The sequence below is a fragment of the Macaca nemestrina genome, chromosome 9 (assembly GCF_043159975.1).
Source record: "Macaca nemestrina isolate mMacNem1 chromosome 9, mMacNem.hap1, whole genome shotgun sequence".
In the NCBI taxonomy this organism is placed as follows: Eukaryota; Metazoa; Chordata; class Mammalia; order Primates; family Cercopithecidae; genus Macaca; species Macaca nemestrina.
Window position 1 is genome coordinate 87,649,773 of NC_092133.1, and position 19,449 is coordinate 87,669,221.

At 37.4% G+C, this 19,449-nt stretch overlaps 1 protein-coding gene across 5 annotated transcripts in view; it reads left to right on the forward strand.

Annotated features, from left to right (window-relative positions):
• Positions 1-19,449, forward strand: part of MARCHF8 (membrane associated ring-CH-type finger 8) — a 144,473-nt gene that overhangs the window by 84,160 nt on the left and 40,864 nt on the right. For all 5 annotated transcript variants that reach the window (XM_011749566.2, XM_071070029.1, XM_011749562.3 and 2 more), the window contains one exon: positions 18,639-18,689. In XM_011749566.2, coding sequence (XP_011747868.1) covers positions 18,639-18,689 — 51 coding nt within the window. The remainder of the gene's footprint in view (positions 1-18,638; positions 18,690-19,449) is intronic.

The window sequence follows — 19,449 nt, forward strand, 5'->3', positions numbered from 1 at the left end:
GAAAATAAACTGAAGGTTACATGATTATAAAGCATTTGACTCTTTCATAAGTGAGAAATATTTAATCAAGGACATCGTACAATCAATGTGAAAAGCACCGAAAACTATTTTGGTAAAACACAGAATCTTTGTTATGTAGACAGCAGATATCTTACAATCTCTTACTAAGGGCGGATCAATAATCGAAGAAAATTTTCTAATTTCTTTCTTTTTTTTTTTTTGAGACGGAGTCTTGCTGTGTCACCCAGGCTGGAGTGCAGTGGCCTGATCTCAGCTCACTGCAAGCTCTGCCTCCCAGGTTTACGCCATTCTCCTGCCTCAGCCTCCCGAGTAGCTGGGACTACAGGCACCCGCCACCTTGCCTGGCTAGTTTTATTTTTTATTTTTATTTTTTGTATTTTTTAGTAGAGACTGGGTTTCACCGTGGAACATTTTCTAATTTCAACTGAGAAAACCAAACTCCAGTTTTGTATCAGTGTAATATTTGATACTACAGGAACTACAAGCACTTTTATAAAATCTTAGGAATTAGCCCATCAGAACTGAGCTAATTTTGGCCAAGGCAACTAAAATCATCTTTTCTCAAATCTTCTACAACTTTCTCTATCAATTTAAGTTTTGTCCTTCACAGCTGATGTAGTTTCGATATTTGTGCCCTCCAAATTTCATATTGAAATGTTATCCCCAGTGTTGGAGGTAGGGCCTGCTGAGAGGGGTTTGGGTCATAGAGGCGGATCCCTCATGAATGGCTTAATGCCCTCTGGGTAATGCATGAATTCTCACTTAGTTGCTGTGAGATCAGATTGTTAAGAAGAGCCTGACACCTCCTTACTTGCTCTCTTGACCTTTCGTCCTTCCTCTCACCTTGTAATCTCTGTTTTCCTTAAGATCACTGGTAACAAGAGGTACATCCTGTACCATGAATGGGAAGCTTTTTGAGTGTCTCTCCAGAGGCAGATCCTGGCACCATTCTTCTTGTATAGCCTGCAGAACCATGAGCCAAATAATCCTCTTTTCTTTATAAATTACTCAGCCTGAGGTATTCCTTTATAGTAATGCAAACAGACTGAGACAACCCTCTTTCTCATTCTGGAACAACCAACCCTTTTGTTTTAGGACAAAACTATTTTTTTTCCCCTTAATAAACAAAACCTATTGTACTACCTTACACATAGTGTTGTACCTGCCTGCCACCATTGTTCTAGTAGTCTCATTCACATGTTATTGATAACTTTTAGCCAAAGTAACTTCTATTACACAGAGAAAACTAGGGAATGGATAAGTGTGAGCTGTTGCATGTCACTGTTTTAGCAAACTGGCAGAGCTAACATCCAGAGCTAACACAACTTTAACTGTGTGTGTACACTTTCATTGTGTACAAGTCTCAGAGTGGCAAACATGAACACATTTAACTGATTAAAAAAGCCAAAGACATAGCCTCTTTGTAGCATATAACAATAAGAAACAAGTGTATTTGTGAGATCTCTGAGCCCAGGCCTGCACGTATGCATCCAGATCGCCTGAAGCAACTGACGAATCACAAAAGAAGTGAAAAATTTCCACTACCTACCCAAATCCTATAAAACTGCCCCATGCCTAACTCCCTTTGCTGGCTCTCTTTTTAGACTCAGCCCATCTGCACCCAGGTGATTAAAAAGCTTTATTGCTCACACAAAGCCTGTTTGGTGGTCTCTTCACATGGACGCACGTGACAATATTAACTTAAATTTATGCTTAGTTGTAAATGTCTCAGCATTCAGTCTTACTTAGAAATGATCTTGGTGTTGAGTGCATATTCATTAGTTAATTCAAATTAATACCAGTTCAAGTTTTTAAGTTTCGTAAAGATCTTGGAAATTTGTCTTCAAGCTGATATATTGCAAGATATAATTACTGTTGAAATACAAGGTCATCAGAATAATGATTTTGTTTGGTTGAACACAAATTTGCCTTTTCCATAATCTTAAACATTAAGTAGAAGTAATGCTAGTTTATTCAATCAGTAAACCTGTATAGGTTTGTGAATGACATACTCAAATAGAATAAAAATCTATGCTTATACTTAATATTGATAAATCAGTAAAGATACAACTGTTTGTATTAAACTGTAAATATTAAACTGGTCCCATTTCCAAAGATTTGCTTTTTTTATGTGAACTTGATTTCTTAACACAGCTCAATAATTGGTTTCTTGAAAGTGTTAGATCTTCAACTTCCTTATTTTCTGGGAAATTTAGGAATATTCTGTTTATATATGTCCTTGTTTACCTCTATGAGTAAATCAGAATATATTACTTTAAGAGATTTCATAATGTAATAGATTTTATAATCTAATTTGTTAATCCCATTCTGAGGTAGAAAATTATTGTACCTTCATGCAATGAAAGACAGCAGCCTTTCTGAATTACACAGACACGCAGATGCAGAAAGAGTTTATGACTTCAATTCTGAAATTTCAACTCTGGGGCCATGGCAAATACAGAATTAGAAAACTCATCAGTCCGTGTCAAAGAGCTGCTCTCTTCCCAGTGAGCATGAATTCTTAATTGATTCGTGGTGAGAACAAATAGACAAACAGAAAAAACTAACAAACCAGACTATAGTTGCTCACCCATTAACCCATTCACAAAGATTAGAGATTTTTATATAATGGCCAGACCATAAAACCACATCCCCATTGGGAAATAATCTGTTGGAGGTCCCAAATTTCACAGCCATGTGGTTTGAATAGGATAGAATCACCTGCAGCTCTAGGAGATGTCTCTAATTGGCCTGAAGCAATTAATGTTATCCTGTTCTTCAAGCAGTCACTGTGGGAAAAAGTAGGGGTAGAATGTTGCTGGGAAACAGAAGTTTTCTGGCTCAAACAGAAACTAGATCACATCTGGCAATTAATTACAAGCCTGTGGTATTGATTAAAAACAAATAAACGGATAGCAACTTAACTGTAACAGAATTTGGCGATAGCAACTGGGTAGTTGGAAGTAACACACCATAATATGTGAAATTGGCTTCATAGATATAAGTGAAGTCAGGCAGTCTCTTGCCACAGGGATTGTTTTAGTATAGTGTCTACCCCTAGGACTGGGACTGGGGACCCAATCCTACTGAAAGTCAATGCTGAGAAGTTCAGTGCTCTTCAGGGGAAGGTAAGGGAGAGAATAGTGTTGGAAACTCTGATTTGTGATATGGAGAAACTGAGCCATGGAGGGAGCCATCAAGGCAGGTCTTGATCCTGGGCTGTGAAGTAGGCAATCTTTGTTTCTTCTTCAGGAGTAGCTGTATTAATAATATGTCTTAGTTTTTGAACAGTGAGATCTTGATGAAAGGCAAGAAAGCGTAAGTGCTCAATTGTATATATAATTAACAGCTCAAAAGCAATGAAACAAAATGTATGTCTCTTATAAAAGTAGAAATGCAGAATGTAGAGCCACCTTTGTAGAATGTCAGAATTGTTAGTGATCTCTGGCCACTCAGTATAAGCCCCTACTCAAGATGAAGAGGGACACAGTAAGTGCTAAAAGTGACAGTATTTTCACCAAATTGGCATATTTTTCTTTTAAACATGCCAGATACATGAACATGAATCTTGACATCCTTAACTATGATTATAGCCATTAGTATCCTCTTTAAATTTAGGAAACGCCATCTAGAAAGAAAATTGGCTGTATTTATTCACCATGTTTACAGTATAAGAATGAAATTCATACTGTATGGTGTTTTGTTGTTAGATTCTGAGTGTCCATTTACTTGAATTTCCAATATCCAGTGCTAGCTTTGTGCTAATGGCTTGTAATTAGATAGCTGGTGTCCTGTATTGATTAGCTTATATAGAAAACACACTGGAGTTATTTACTCAAGGTGTATAGCACAGTGTTTTATATATCATAGGTTATTTTTTGGAGTTTAGTTTTTTTTTGAGACGGAGTTTTGCTCTTGTTGCCCAGGCTGGAGTGCAATGGTGCGATCTCGGCTCACCGCAACCTCTGCCTCCTGGGTTCAAGCGATTCTCCTGTCTCAGCCTCCCAAGTAGCTTGGATTACAGGCATGTGCCACATTGCCCCCTAATTTTGTATTTTTAGTAGACAGGGGGTTTCTACATGTTGGTCAGGCTGGTCTTGAACTCCCAACCTTAGGTGATCTGCCCGCCTTGGCCTCCCAAAGTGCTGGCATTACAGGCGTGAGCCACTGTGCCAGGCCAGATCTTAGTATTTTTCAGACGTTGAGATACAGCTTTCATACCATTAAATCACCCTTTTAAAGTGCCCAATTAGTAGATTTTTAGTGTATTCATAAGTTTGTACAGCTGCCACCACTGTGCTAGTCCAGAACATTTTCATCACCCCGAAACGAAACCCTCTATCCATTAGCAGTTACTCCCCCATTTTCCCATCCACGCAATCCTTGGCAACTGCGAATTTACTTTTTGTCTTTGTGGATTTGCCTATTTTGGACGTTTTATATAGATGGAATCATAAAATATATGATCTTTTGCTACTGGCTTCTTTCACATAGCATAGTGTTTTCAAGGTTCATTCATATTATATGTATCAGTACTTATATCCTTTTAATGACTGAATGATATTCCATTGTATGGATAATACCACATTTTGTCTCTCCGTTTATGTGTTGATGGACGTTTGAGTTGTTTCTACCTTTTGGATATTTTTATTTGTGTTTGCTTGGTATATATTTTCCCATTCCTTTATTTTATACTACCTATATCAATGAAGTGAGTTTCCTATAGATAACATATAATTGGTTGTTTTTTAAAAAGTCAGTTCTCCACATTTGTGTCTTGTAATTGCAGTGTTTATGTACACTTAATTGCTATGTTTATCTATTTGGAGTTTGACTGTCTCTTTGCTTTTTTAAAAATGAGTTACAAAATACATCTCAGAGTCTATTTAGAATCAATATTTTGCTACTTCAATTGCAGTGTAGAAACTTTAATCTAATATGGAAAATATACCACAACTTTCACTTTCCCCCTTTCTGTTATAGTTATCTTACATTCTACATTGCATACTTTCAAAGCCCCTCATAGGATGTATTATTATTATTATTATTATTTGCTTTCAGCCATCAAATGTAAAGAATCAAGAGAAAAAGAATAGTCAATTGTTTTTGTCTGAATGCTTAGCCTTTCTGTTGCTCTTTCTTTATTGCTGATATTACACATTGTTTTCTGGTATCATTTTCCTTCCATGTGATGAATTTCTTTTAAGCAGATCTGTTGGTTGCTAATCTTGTTACTGTTTGTCTGTGACTGTCTTCATTTCCCTTCATTCCTGAAATATATTTTCACCACATATTTAATTTTGGGTAAACACTTCTCTTTTGTCAATATTTGAAAAATGATGTTACTTCTGACTACTGATCTTGAGGGTTTCCTGATGAGCAAGACACAGTCATTTGACTCATTCTCCCTCTGTAAGTAATGTATCCTTTTTCTCTCTCTACTTTCCAGATTTCTTCTTGTCTTCATTAATTTGACTATGGTATGCCTGGGCACAGGTTTCTTGTAGTTCATTCAGTTTTTTGAATGCATAGGTTTATGTCCTTCTCCAAACTTGGGAAAATTTTAACAAGTATTTCTTCAAATATTTGCCAGCACCGTACTTTCTCCTTTATTGTTTGAAATAATTTGTAGCCATTTGGGATTGGCTTTTAAAATTAAGTGTAATTCTCTGGAGATTTCTTCCGGATTTGTGTTTATATCAATAGTTTGTTCCTTTTTACTGCTGGAGTAGTTTTCCATGGCATGCATGGACCACAGTTTTCTAACCGTTTACCTGTTGAAGGACATTTGTTTGAACAAAGCTGCTATAGACACCTATAAGTTTTTATGTGAACATGTGTTTTCATTTCTCCAAGGTAAATCTTCAGGAGAGCAATAGCTATTTCATGTTTAATGTTTAAAGAAACTTCCAAAATTTTTTCCAGGGTAACTGTCATTTTGTTTTCCTGCAAGCAGTATATAAGTGATCTAGTTTCTCTGTATCCTCATCAACATTTGGTGATGTCATTATTTAAAAAAAAAATTTAGCCGTTCTGATAGGTGTGTAGGAATATCTCATTGTGATTTTTAATTCCATTTATCTAATGGCCAATGATGTTGTACATCTTCTCATGTGCTGATTTGCCATCTGAGTATCGTATTCATTAAAATGTCCCTTATATCTTTTGCCTATTTTCTAATTGGATTTTTTAAAGTGTTCAGGTCTAAGAATTCTTTCTGTATTCTAAATACTAGTCCTTAATTGGATATTCATTTGCAAATATTTTCTCCCAGGCTATAGCTTTTATTTTCAGCCTTTTAACAGGGTCTTTTATGGAGCAAACATTTCTAATTTTGATGAAGTTTAATTGGTCAGTTTCTTAAATGGATGCTGCTTGGGTGTCTAGTGTAAGAACTCTTTGCCCAGCCTTAAATCCTGAAGATTTTCTCCTATTTTAAAAATGTTTTATGATTTTAGATTATACATTAAGTCCCTTAACTATTTTGAGTTAATTTTTATATAAGTTTGAGATTCAAGTCAAAGTTTATTGCTTTGTTCCAGGATCATTTGTTGAAAATGCTCTTTCCTCTATTGAATTGCTTTCTTAAGAATCAGTTGGGCATATTGTATGGGTTGATTTCTGGATTCTCTATCCTGTTCCATATGGTTATGTCTGGTTCTTCACTAGTACCACACAGTAGTGATTACTCTGGCTATATATTAGTTCTTGAAATTGGATGGATGGATTTCTCCCAGTTTTTTATTCTTTTAGGATTCTTTAGAATTGTTTTAAGTATTCTAGTTCCTTTGCCTATCCATATAAATCTTAGAATAACCTGTCTATATCTGGAAAAAAAAAAACTTGCTAGAATTTTGATAGGAATTATGTTTAAGCTGTTTATCAGTTTGGGGAAGAGTTGTCAGCTTTCATTATGTTGAATTTTTCATTCCAGGAACAGTATGTCTTTTTATATGTTGAGGTCATTTTTGATCAATTTTTTTTGCAGTGTCAGCAGTCAGATTCATGTTTTGCTTGATGTGCACCTAAATACTTCAGGTTTTTTAAAGTGGCTGTATAATAGTAATTGTGAGTTCTTTTGTTCATTACTATGTGTGTGTGTGTCATATATGTATATATACACACATATATATATATAGCAATGCAGCTAATTTTCGTGTGTCTATTTTGTATCCTCTAACTTTGCTGGACTCATTCTAGGACTTTGTTGTTGCTACTTATTGTTGATTCCTTATGATTTTCTACATAAGCATTCATGTCATTTGTAGATAGAGATTTTTATGTCTTTCATTCTGATATATATGCCTTTTATTTCCTTTATTTTCCTAATTGTGGTGGCTAGAACTTTTGGCACTGCGATGAATAAGAATAGTAGAAAACATTCAAGAACTGGGAATAGACGGAAACTACCTCAACATAATAAAGGCCATATATGAAAAGTCTGCAGCTGACATTATAGTCATTGGCAAAAATCTAAAAAATTTTCCTCTAAGATCAGGATCAAGATAAGGTTGCCTGGTTTTGCCACAGCTGTTCAACACATTACTGGAAATCCTAGCCAGAGCAATTAGGCAAGGAAAAGAGGTAAAAAGCATCAAAATTGGAAGGAAGTGAAATTATCTCTCTTTACCTATGACACAATTTTTTGTATAGAAAACCCTAAAGATTCCATGCAAAACAAAAAACCAGACTAAATGAATTCAGCAAAGTTTCAAGTTATAAAATCAACACACACACGAATCAGCTGTGTTTCTATGTACTAATAATGAGCAATCCAAAAAGGATATTGAGAAAACAGTCCTATTTACAACGGCATCAAAATGCATAAAATATTTAGGAATAAACTTAACCAAAGTGGTAAAGACTTATACACAGAAAACTACAATATATTGATGAAAGAAATTAAAGAAGACATAAAATAAATGGGAAGACATCCTGTGTTTATTGAAAAACTTAATATTGTTAAAATGACAGTACTGCCCAAATCAATCTGTATATTCAGTATAATCCTTATCAAAATCTCAGTGAATTTTGTTTTACGGAAATAGAAAAATCTGTCCTATTAATTTATATGGAATCACAAGGGATCCTGAATAGCCAAAACAATCTTGAACAAAAAGAACAAAGTGATGGTTTGATGCTTCCTGACTTCAAAACTTACTACAAAGCTACAGTAAACAAGTTAGTGTGGTACTGGCATAAGATAGACATAGAAACCAATGGAATAGAATAGAGAGCCCCAGAAATAAAGCCTCACATATTTGACCAAATGATTTCCCACAATGGCGCCAAGACTAGTCAGTGAGGAAAGGGCAATCTTTTCAACAAATAATATTGGTGGGGGATGGCAGGGGTCTGGATATTAAGATGCAAAAGAATACAATTGGACCCTTACTTTACACCATGTAGAAAGATGAACTCAAAATGGATCTAAGACTTAAAACTATAAAATTCTTAAAACATAGGGAAAGAAGCTTCTTGACGTTGGATTTGGCAAAAATTTCTTGGATAGGACACTTGCAAAGGCAACAGAAGTGAAAATAGAGAAATTAGACTACATCAAAATTTAAAACTTTTGGGCATCAAAGGATACAGTAGACAGGGTGGAAAGGCCACTTAGGGAATGGGAGACGATATTTACAAATCATGTGTCTGATAAAGGGATAATATCTAGAATATATAAAGAACTTCTACCTCTCAACAACAACAAATAATCTGATTCTAAAATGCTTGAATAGACACTTTTCCAAAGAAAATATACAGATGACTGGTAGGCATATGAAAAGATGGTCAACATCACTGATAATTAGGGAAATACACATCAAAACCACAGTGAGATATCACTTTACAACCATCAAGGATGGCTGTTATATATATTTTAAAAATGTGTTGAGGATCTGAACAAAGTGGAACCTGATTGTGTACTGCTCATAGGAATGTAAAATAGTGCAACCACAATGGAAAACAGTATGGGAGTTCCTCAAAAAGTAAAAGATAATTATTACTGTATGACCCAGCAGTTCCACTTCTGGGTATATACCCAGAAGAATTGAAAGCCAGGTCTCAAAGAGATATTTGTATACCTGTGTTCATAGCCACATTATTTACAGTGCCAAAGGGTGGAAGCAATACAAGTGTCCATCAAAGGATGAATGAATAATTAAAATATGGTACATTTATTGCATATAGTTTCATATTTGTCTTAAAAAGAAATGGATTCTGGCCAGGCACAGTGGCTCACGCCAGTTGTCCTAGCACTTTGGGAGGCCGAGGAGGGAGGATCGCCTGAGGTCAAGAGTTTGAGACCAGCCTGGCCAACATGGTGAAATGCCATCTCTACTAAAAATACAAAAATTATCTAGAGTAGTCAGAATCATAGAAACAGAAAGTAAAAATTTTTAAAAATATTTTGGGGGTAGGAAGATATAGGGAATTGTTTAATGAGTATAGAGTTTCAGTTTTTGAAAGATGAAAAAGTTCTGTAGATTGTGCAACAATGTGAATATACTTAGTACTGAACTGTACACTTAAAATGGTTAAGATGGTGAATTTTGTATTATGCATACTTGATATGATGGTGTATTTACATTATGTGTATTTTGCCACAATTAAAATTTTAAAAAGAAATGGTGAAAGCAGATATAATTGTTGTTATAATTTAGGGAGTAAGCATTCAATCTTTCACCATTAGGTATAATGTTACCTGTAGTTTTTTAGTAGATGTTTGTATTAGTCTGTTCAGGCTGCTGTAACAAAATACCACAGGCTGGGTGGCTTAAATAACAGAAATTTAATTTCTCACATTTTTGGAGACAAGAAGTCCAAAATCATGTTGCCAGAAAATTTGGTTTCTGGTAGGCCTTTCTTTCTGACTTACATATGACTGCATTTTCTCTGTACCTTTCTTTAACCTTGTCATTTACAGCTGTAAATATCCCCCTAAGCACTATTTTAGTTGCATTGTGTAAGTGTGGTATTTTGTGACTTCATTTTTATTAATCTCAAATAAATTTCCTAGTTTTGTTTTGGTGAGTTCTTTTTTGACCTACCAGTTATTTCAGATTTCATTGTTTGATTTCCACATTTGTGAATTTGGTAATTTCTCTCTGTTGTTGATAAACAATAACATTTAACTCTAAAGTTTAACTCTGTTGTAGCCAGAATCATATTTTATATGATTTGAGTCCTGTTACATTTACTGATGTTTGTTTTGTGGACTACTGTATAGTCTGTCGTGGAGACTGTTCCATGTGCACTTGAGAAGAATGTATATTCTGTTGTTGGGTTTTGTATTCTATGGATGTCTGTTAGGTCAAGTTGGTTTAGTGCTGTTCAAGTCTTTTACATAGCTTGGCTGTTCATTGTTGAAAGCAGTATTTTGAAGTCTGCAAGTATTCATCTGTTTTTCACTCAACTCTGTCAGTTCTTGCTTTGTGGTTTTCATGTTAGGTGCTTATATATTTATAAATATTATACCTTCATGATGGTTGACCTTATCATAGTAAAAGTCCCTCTTTAGCTCTCGTAAAATTTTCCTAAGTCTTTTTTATCTGATATTAATATAATGACTGCCCCTTTTTATGGTGGTGGTTTTTGTGCTATGTGCTTTTCTGCTGCTTTTACTGTAATCCTGCTTATAATTTTGAGTCTCAATTGTGTCTCCTGAACTTAGAATACAACTGGATTTTGTGTTCTTGTACATCCTGACAACCTTCCTGTTGATTGGTTAATCCATTTGCAGTTCATGCTATTATTGATATGGTTTGATTTGTTTGCCATTTTACTTTTTGTTTTCTATGTGTCTTGCCATTTTTGTTCCTTTTTCCTTTATTGCTTTCTTTTGCATTATTTTGTATTGTAATATTTTAATTCCTTAAATGATTTTTAAAAAATTATTTCTAATGCTATTTAAAAATTATTTTCTTAATGATTGTTTGAGGGTTTACAATATATATGTATTTTTCTAACAGACTCTTCAGATTCATATTGATTTAATTCCTGTAAGACATAAAATGATTCCTCCTATGTACCTCTGTTTCTTTGCTAATAATTGTTTATACATATCTTTATATGTTACAAACCCAACAGTACATTGTAGCAGTTATTTATATAACTGTCTTTCAAAGACATAAAGGAAAGGAGAGTGTTATATGTTTATACAGTTTGTTATTTTAAACTTAGCACTCCTTATTATCTTCATTTGTTTCAGTGTATTTGAGGTTCTATGTGATGTCGTTTCCTTATGCCAAGCTTTCCTAGTAAAAGTCCCTCTTTATCTCTGGTAAAATTTTCTGAATTCTGTTTTGTCTGATATTAGTATAATGATGACAGCTTTGTACCCACCTATCTCTTATTTTTAAATACGTTACATTTCTTTATGTTATAGGTTTAACAATACAGTTATATACATAGTTTTTATATAATTGCTTTTTAAATTATTTAAGAAAGGAATATATATATATATATGCATTTATTTTGTCTTTTGTAGTTACACAGTTACTTTTGACTACTGTTTGGCAGTACATGCTTTCAACTCAAAAAACTTCCTTTAGTATTTCTTTTCAGGTGTATCCACTTGCAATGAATTCTCTGAGTTTCTGTTTATGAATGCATTTTTCATCTTCATTTTTGAAGATAGTTTTGCTGAATATAATTATCCTGGTTCACTTTTTTTTTCTTTCAGTTCTTTTTTTTTTTTTTTTTTTTGAGACGGAGTCTCGCTTTGTCGCCCAGGCAGGAGTGCAGTGGCGCGATCTCGGCTCACTGCAAGCCCTGCCTCCCGGGTTCAAGCCATTCTCCTGCCTCAGCCTCCCGAGTAGCTGGGACTACAGGCACACACCACCACACCCAGCTAAATTTTTTTTGTATTTTTAGTAGAGATAGGGTTTCACCGTGTTAGCCAGGATGGTCTCGATCTGACCTCGTGATCCACCGCCTCAGCCTCCCGAAGTGCTGGGATTACAGGCGTGAGCCACCGCGCCCAGCCTTTCTTTCAGTTTTTTATGTCCTTCCGCTGTCTCTGGCCTCCCTGTTTCTGAGGATAAGTCAGCTGTTAATCTTTTTGTGGTTCCCATGTACTATGGAGAATGTGATGTGTTATTTGTTTCCTGCTGCTTTTGGTTTTTCTTTTCTCCCCTCACCTCTCCTCTCTTCTCTCTCCCCTCTCCTCTCCTTTCTTCTCTTTTGTTTTTTTCTCTTTTCTCTTTTTTTTCCTTTCCTTTCTCCTCTCCTCTCCTCTCCACATTCTTCTCTTTTGTTTTTTTCTCTTTTCTCTTTTTTTTTCCTTTTCTTTCTCAGCCCTCCCCTCCCGTCCTCCCCTCCCCACCTTCCTGCCTGCCTCCCCTCTCCTCCCCTCCCCTCCCTTCCTAACAAATTAAGAGATAAGAAAGCTTGTGATAATGTTTGTGCAGATGGGAGTGTCTTTTCTTCTTCTTCATGGCCATAAAGGTCCTCCTGGACAGGGGAATTATGGTAGGTTTACTCTCGATCTCCTTCCTGGGAGTAAACCCTTGAAGAGGGAATTTGTGGCAGCCTCATTTGTCACAGTTTCTGCTTTTAATCATATAAGGGAAGTATGGAGAAGGCTTCTTCCTGCATTCATTGAATATCAGATGTCTTCAGCTTCAAATCATGATTATATCAACTCTGAGTTTTGAATGGGTCTTCACAAAAGCAACAGATCAGAAGAGATTTAACACAAAAACAGATGCAGGAATCTAGCTGTCTTCTATTAAACAATGAGATTTACAGAAATGTACAAGAGTACCACTCTGCTCACTAATTTTTGTTTTTTTGAGAAAATAGTTAACTTCATTGAAATGTTACTTATATTTACCGGGTTTATTGCTAATGCTAAATGAATTAAGAGATATATTTTTTACACTGTTAATTTTAATTTCTAATATGGCAAATATCCATAGATAGAACCTTACATAATCCAAAGGTTTTGGGAGTCCTTAATCTTTTTTTTTTTTTTTTTTTTTTTTTTTGAGATGGAGTTTTGCTCTTGTTGCCCAGGTTGGAGTGCAGTGGCGTGATCTTGGCTCACTGCAGCCTCCGCCTTTCAGGTTCAAGTGATTCTCCTGCCTCAGCCTCCCAAGTTGCTGGCATTACAGGCATACGCCACCACACCCAGCTAATTTTTGTATTTCTAGTAGAGATGGTGTTTCACCATGTTGGCCAGGCTGGTCTCGAACTCCTGAACTCAGGTGGTCCTCCCACCTCGGCCTCCCAAGTGCTGTGATTACAGGTGTAAGTCACCATGCCTGGCCCTTAATCATTTTTTACAGGATAAAGGGGACCTGAGACGAAAAGATTTCAGACTTCTAGTAACTTCTTCATAGTCCCAAAGTGAATTGCTTTACTTCCTGGTATAATGTCTATTTTCCAGGCTGGTTGAGGGAGGAGGAATTCCAGAGAAATGGGCAATGGCAATATCAGGAAAGCAAAATGTTTTCCCAGGAAATCTTTAGTTAATTTCTTTCAAAAGAACTTTTTATATATTTAATATTTTTCCTTAACTGCAAAGTAGTGTGGGAAAGTGAGAACTTTTAACTGGGTTTGTTGCTGCTCAGGACAAAGTCAGGGTTCTTTTGGTGGGGACAAAGGGAAATGGGTATTGAGTATGCAGTTAGCAGTGTTCATTGCCCACATATTTTGTTTGTTTTTTAAGGACCAGTCCTGGTCAGAGTTTCAGGAAAACCCCACATGATGAAGTCGTATTGTTTGACTCTTTCATACAGAATCCGAAAAAGTTGCTTAGGCATCTCACCTCATTGTCTTCTTGATAATTATTGGTTTCTGCTTTCCAGGGTGTATTTGGTTTATGTGAGTTTTATGCCTTGACTCTATCCACAAGTACATTCTGTTGGAGCCGCATGTGGACTTGCAAAGCATCATTGACAGCACTGATTAAATTGTAAAGTGTGCCTTATTCTTCAGCATAGCTTCTCTTTGTGATTTGGTAGCTTCTTACATTAAGAAAACTTTGTTTTCTCACACTCTCAGACTCAGTCTTTCCCAATCTGTATCGCTGTGTTTCCTGATTGATTTATTTCTACTAACTCTATTGTGGGCTCATAGCCATCTTTTACGTAGGAATTTACTTTTAAAATAGTCATGATTTGCTTTTTAAAACATGAGTCATAATTTGGATGCAGTAGTATGCCTGTAGTCTCAGCTACTTGGTAGGTTGAGGTGGGAGGATCACTTGAGCCCAGGAATTAGAGACTGTAGCATGACATGATGGTACCCATGAATAGCCACTGCCCTCCAGCCTGGACAACATGGAAAAACCTTGTCTTAAAAACAAACAAACGAAACTCATAGCCTTTATTGATTTTTCTGGTTCAGGATTTGGAATGAAAACTTGCACCCCAAACTGTGGTCTGGGAACAGCAGCATGGGAGTCACCTGGGAGCTTTTTGGAAATGCAGAAATCTCAATCCACCCTAGATCTAACAAACCACAATCTACATTTTAGCAAGATCCCTAAATGATTAAGTGTCCAGAGTTGGAGAAGCACTGGCTAAGGAGAAAACAGATGAAATCTAGAGGGCATGGGGCTGTGTTCTGAGGAGCTCTTACGTTTAATGTAGATGTAAAGAGCCCACCAGAGGGATGTGGAGATGAAAGCCAGGGAAGTGTGTGGCATCTCCTAGTACCTTTTCTGAGGAAGGAAGGAAGATGCAGCGAGGCTTCCATCTCTCCTGGGGTCACAAGATGGTGGTATCCAGTAAGCAGTGACTGAATGTGTTAAAGAGCTGTAAATAATTTGCCAAGGTTTTTATTACTTGGGCATTAAAGCTTAGTTTGGGCTTGAACTGGAACTTTTTTCTCCTTGGTATGTCTAATTCCACTTCTTTACATCGTTGCTTGGCAAACTTTACTTCTCATTCAGAAGCAAGATACCATTCTGACTATAGGGCAGAGTGGGGTCATACTTGTATGTGCTTCTTTTATGTCGTTCTTAAGCTCTTCCCTAGTTTGGACGTTTCTCACCAAAACACTTTTTCAGAGGAGTTCAGTGGTAATACATGTTGAGCGTCCCTAATCCAAAAACTCGAAATCCAGCATGCTTCAAAATCTGAAACTTTGGAATGCCAGCATGACACTCAAAGTAAATGCTCATTGTCACCTTTCAGATTTTGAATTCTCAGATTTGGGATGCTCCACCAGTAAGTATAATGCAAATATTCCAAAGTCCAAAAAACTCAGAAATATGAAACACTTCTGGTTCCAAGCATTTCACATAAGGGATTCTCAATATTATCATTGGCCCATGGTTAGGAGTGAGATTTTTGTCCATATTCTGTGCCTGACACAGTTTGTTTGCACATAGTAGTTGCATAGTAAATAAGTGTGGAAAGAGGGACTGATTTGAATGAGTCTTGGGATTTGCTTTCTGGAAAATATCTCTGTTGTCTTGAACTATATATTTTAAGTCCAAATAAATGGACATTTAAAGAGCAGTGTTTAGGCTGGGTGCAGTGGCTCACGCCTGTAATCCCAGCACTTTGGGAGGCCAAGGCGGGCAGATCACGAGGTCAGGAGATCGAGACCATCCTGGCTAACACGGTGAAACCCCGTCTCTACTAACAATACAAAAAATTAGCTGGGCGTGGTTGCGGGTGCCTGTAGTCCCAGCTACTTGGGAGGCTGAGGCAGGAGAACGGCGTGAACCCGGGAGGCGGAGCATGCAGTGAGCCGATATGGCATCACTGTACTCCAGCCTGGGCAACAGAGTGAGACTCTGTCTCAAAAAACAAAAAAAAGCAGTGTTTATTGGGGGAAAATAAAAGATAGTCTGCTGGAACTGAACTGTTGAGATCCTACCAAGTAGTGGATTTTGTCAAATATTGACAGGTTTCAGGCTTTACAACATCTGTGTTTTCTGGGGCTTGTTACTTGTTTGGTTTTACCAATGTAAAATATGAATTGTTCTAACAAGAAAACAAAATAAGAGCTTGCATTACCAAATTTATTTCTTAAAGGGTAAGGAACAGCTTTAGCTCTCAATCTGGATTTATAATGTTAGCTTAGCAGGTAGGTCTCCCTCACCCCAATATCCATTCTCTGTTGAATAATTAATGTCAGAAAGGTCTGAGGATATGATTTATTGCTTCTCTTAGTATTTCTCTGTAGATTTCCAGATGGTGTCAAACCAACCATTCCTTGTGAGATAGTAAGTAATGTGGCAGTGGTTATAATTGGCTTTCTGTATAGATAATCCAAGGCCTGTGGTATCTTTGTTTTAACTTAGTAGACTGCACTAAAAGTTAATAGTAAGTCACCAGTAGCTTGGCCTTAAAATTGAGACTCACAGCGGTGCCCTGTGTTTACCTATAAGTACATTCTTGACTAATGAATGAAACTCAGATTACTTGTTCTCTGGACAGGGGGCTTTCATTCCCAGTGAATGAATGTGTGAATAACATGATTGAATTAAATTGTTAGTTAAACTTGGTCCTTTTTTTTTTTTTTTTTTTTTTTTGAGAAGGAGTCTTGCTCTGTCGCCCAGGCTGGAGTGCAGTACAGTGGCGCTATCTCAGCTCACTGCAACCTCCGCCTCCCAGTTTCAGGTGATTCTCCTGCCTCAGCCTCCTGAGTAGCTGGGATTATAGGTGCGCGCCACCATGTCTCGCTAATTTTTGTATTTTTAGTAGAGACGGGGTTTCACCATGTTGGCCAGGCTGGTCTCGAACTCCTGACCTCGGGCAGTCTGCCCGCCTCAGCCTCCCAGAGTGAAACTTGGTCTTTTAGAAGCATTCTTTGGTGACATTCTCCCAACAACAATTTGAGCATACTTTATGATTTACTAATTGACTGCCTTAAGATGAAGAAACAGGTCAAGTATGGTGGCTCATGCCTATAATTCCAGTCCTTTGAGAAGCTCAGATGGGAGAATTACTTGAGGCCAGGAGTTCAAGACCAGCCTGGGCAGCATAGCGAGACCCTGTCTCTACAAAACATACTTAGACGTGGTGGCACATACCTGTAGTCCTAGCTATTCAGGAGGCTGAGGCGGGAGGATCACTTGAGCCCAGGAGGTTGAGGCTTCGGTGAGCCATGATTGTGATTGTGCCACTACACTCTAGCCTGGGCGACAGAGTGATCCCTGTCTCTACACAAAATATTTAGTCAGGCAGGATACTAAAATACTAAAAAATATTTGATAGTCCCAGTTCCTCGGGAGGCTGAGGAAGGAGGATCACTTGAGCCTAAGAGGTCAAGGCTGCAGTGAACCATGATCATGCCACTGCACTCCCAGCCTAGGGAATAGAGCAAGGAAATACAAGTAAGATCTTCTCTTCTTTAGGCAGTAGTTTTTGTTACTTATTTGGGTTTAGAGCAAGAATGAATAGATGCAGGAAAATGGCTTTATTTTTAAAAATCAGATTTATGTTTAGAATGTTCACTTTTTTTTTTTTTAAGTTGTAGGATGGAAGATGATCATAGTTGTTTGAGGGTTGCCATAACAAAGTGCCATACAGAAGGTGGCTTAAGCAACAAAATTTATTTTCTTATAGTCTGGAGGCTGGAAGTCCAAGATCAAGGTGGCAGCAGGGCTGGTTTCTCCTTGGCTTGTAGATGGCCATCTTCTCCCTCTGTGTTCACATTGTCTTTTATCTGTGTGTGTCTGTGTCATAATCTCCTCTTCTTACAAGGACACCAGTCCTATTGGATTAGAGTCCACTAGGATTAGAGTCACCTCCTGAGTAGCTGGGACTACTATTGACGTCATATAAACTTAATTACATCTTTAAAGGCCCTATTCCAAATAATTATGTTCTGAGGAACAATTTTAGGACATCAACATCTAAATTTTCACAGAAGGGAGGGGAATACACAGTGTAGCCTATGATAGTTGTGTATCAGGGAGGTCAACCTAAAGGTAAAAAGGCCAGGTGGGACGTTATTCTTCAAGAATTCTAGCTGAGAAATGAAGAGAATCTAAACTAAAGCATTGACAATAAAAATGAAAATGAGTTGTGATTGAGAGGAGGAAGAATTTGATACAAGACTATGTGACTGAATGTGGAGGGGCATGAGAGGAAGGAGGCTAGCGTGGCTCCCAGATTTCCCTGCTCCAGGAGGAGGAACTGAGTTGAAGGAGATGTGAGCTGTGTGATGTCCCTGTTGAGTATTCAGCACTTTGTTAGCCAGACACCCCAGGGCTGGTCAGCCGTCCCACTTTCTTTGCTCTTTCACAGTGGCTCCTCGACTGTGTCACATACAACTGAGCATGCAGCCTCTCCACTTGAAATGTGTCTTAAGACACTTATCACCATCTGAACCTCCACATGAAGTGTGACTTAAGACAATACTATCTTATTTTAACAGCGAATTCTAAACTCTTATTTTTTCCTGATAATAAAAAAATTAAATCTTTTAAATAAAAAGTTAAATCCTTTAGGACAGGGACTATTGTTTAATTCATTTTGCCCAAATGTGCAATATTTACTGCCTGGCTACATACATCTAGTATATAGTAGGTTGTGCTTTGCAAATTCTAGTTCAGGGAATGATTTGTCAGTAGGGTTGTTATGATCAATTACTTGTTCTTTGCATATTTTAATCAAAGATTGATAATTAAAACCTGTTTGATTTTCTTGCAGAATGAGAAGACTTTGGGACATTCCATGAGTCATTCAAGCAACATTTCTAAGGTAGCGTGCCACTGAAAAATGTTATTTATTACCTTGAGGCTTTTGTGTTCTTACGCCTTACATGTGTTCATACTCTTTTTTTTGAAAAGACATCAGAGTCCTCAATACATTTCTATAATCTGTTCTGGGACCATAAGAGGTATGTGGCAGTTATGTTTTTCTGGTAAGGCAATTTTGAGTGTGTGTAGGGGGGAGTGATTTCTAGGAGAAAATTCCATTTTTTCCAGAAAACCATATACTTTAAGGCAGAAGAAATCTCAGGCACGGGAGAGTCTGTTGCCACAATTAGGAATATATTTGACTGGGCCGGGCGCGGTGGCTCACGCCTGTAATCCCAGCACTTTGGGAGGCCGAGGCGGGCGGATCACGAGGTCAGGAGATCGAGACCAGCCTGGCTAACACGGTGAAACCCCGTCTCTACTTTAAAATACAAAAAACTAGCCGGGCGAGGTGGCGGCGCCTGTAGTCCCAGCTACTAGGGAGGCTGAGGCAGGAGAACGGCGTGAACCCGGGAGGCGGAGCTTGCAGTGAGCTGAGATCTGGCCACTGCGCTCCAGCCTGGGCGACAGAGCGAGACTCTGTCTCAAAAAAAAAAAAAAAAAAAAAAAAAAGGAATATATTTGACTGAAAGTAACAAAAAGCTAAATATGGTGATTTAAATAATTATGGATTTATGTGGTTCAGTTGACAAGGTGTCTAGAGGTGGGTGGTCCAGGGCTGACTTGCTCACAGATTGTAGTGTACCCAATTCTGTGGCTGT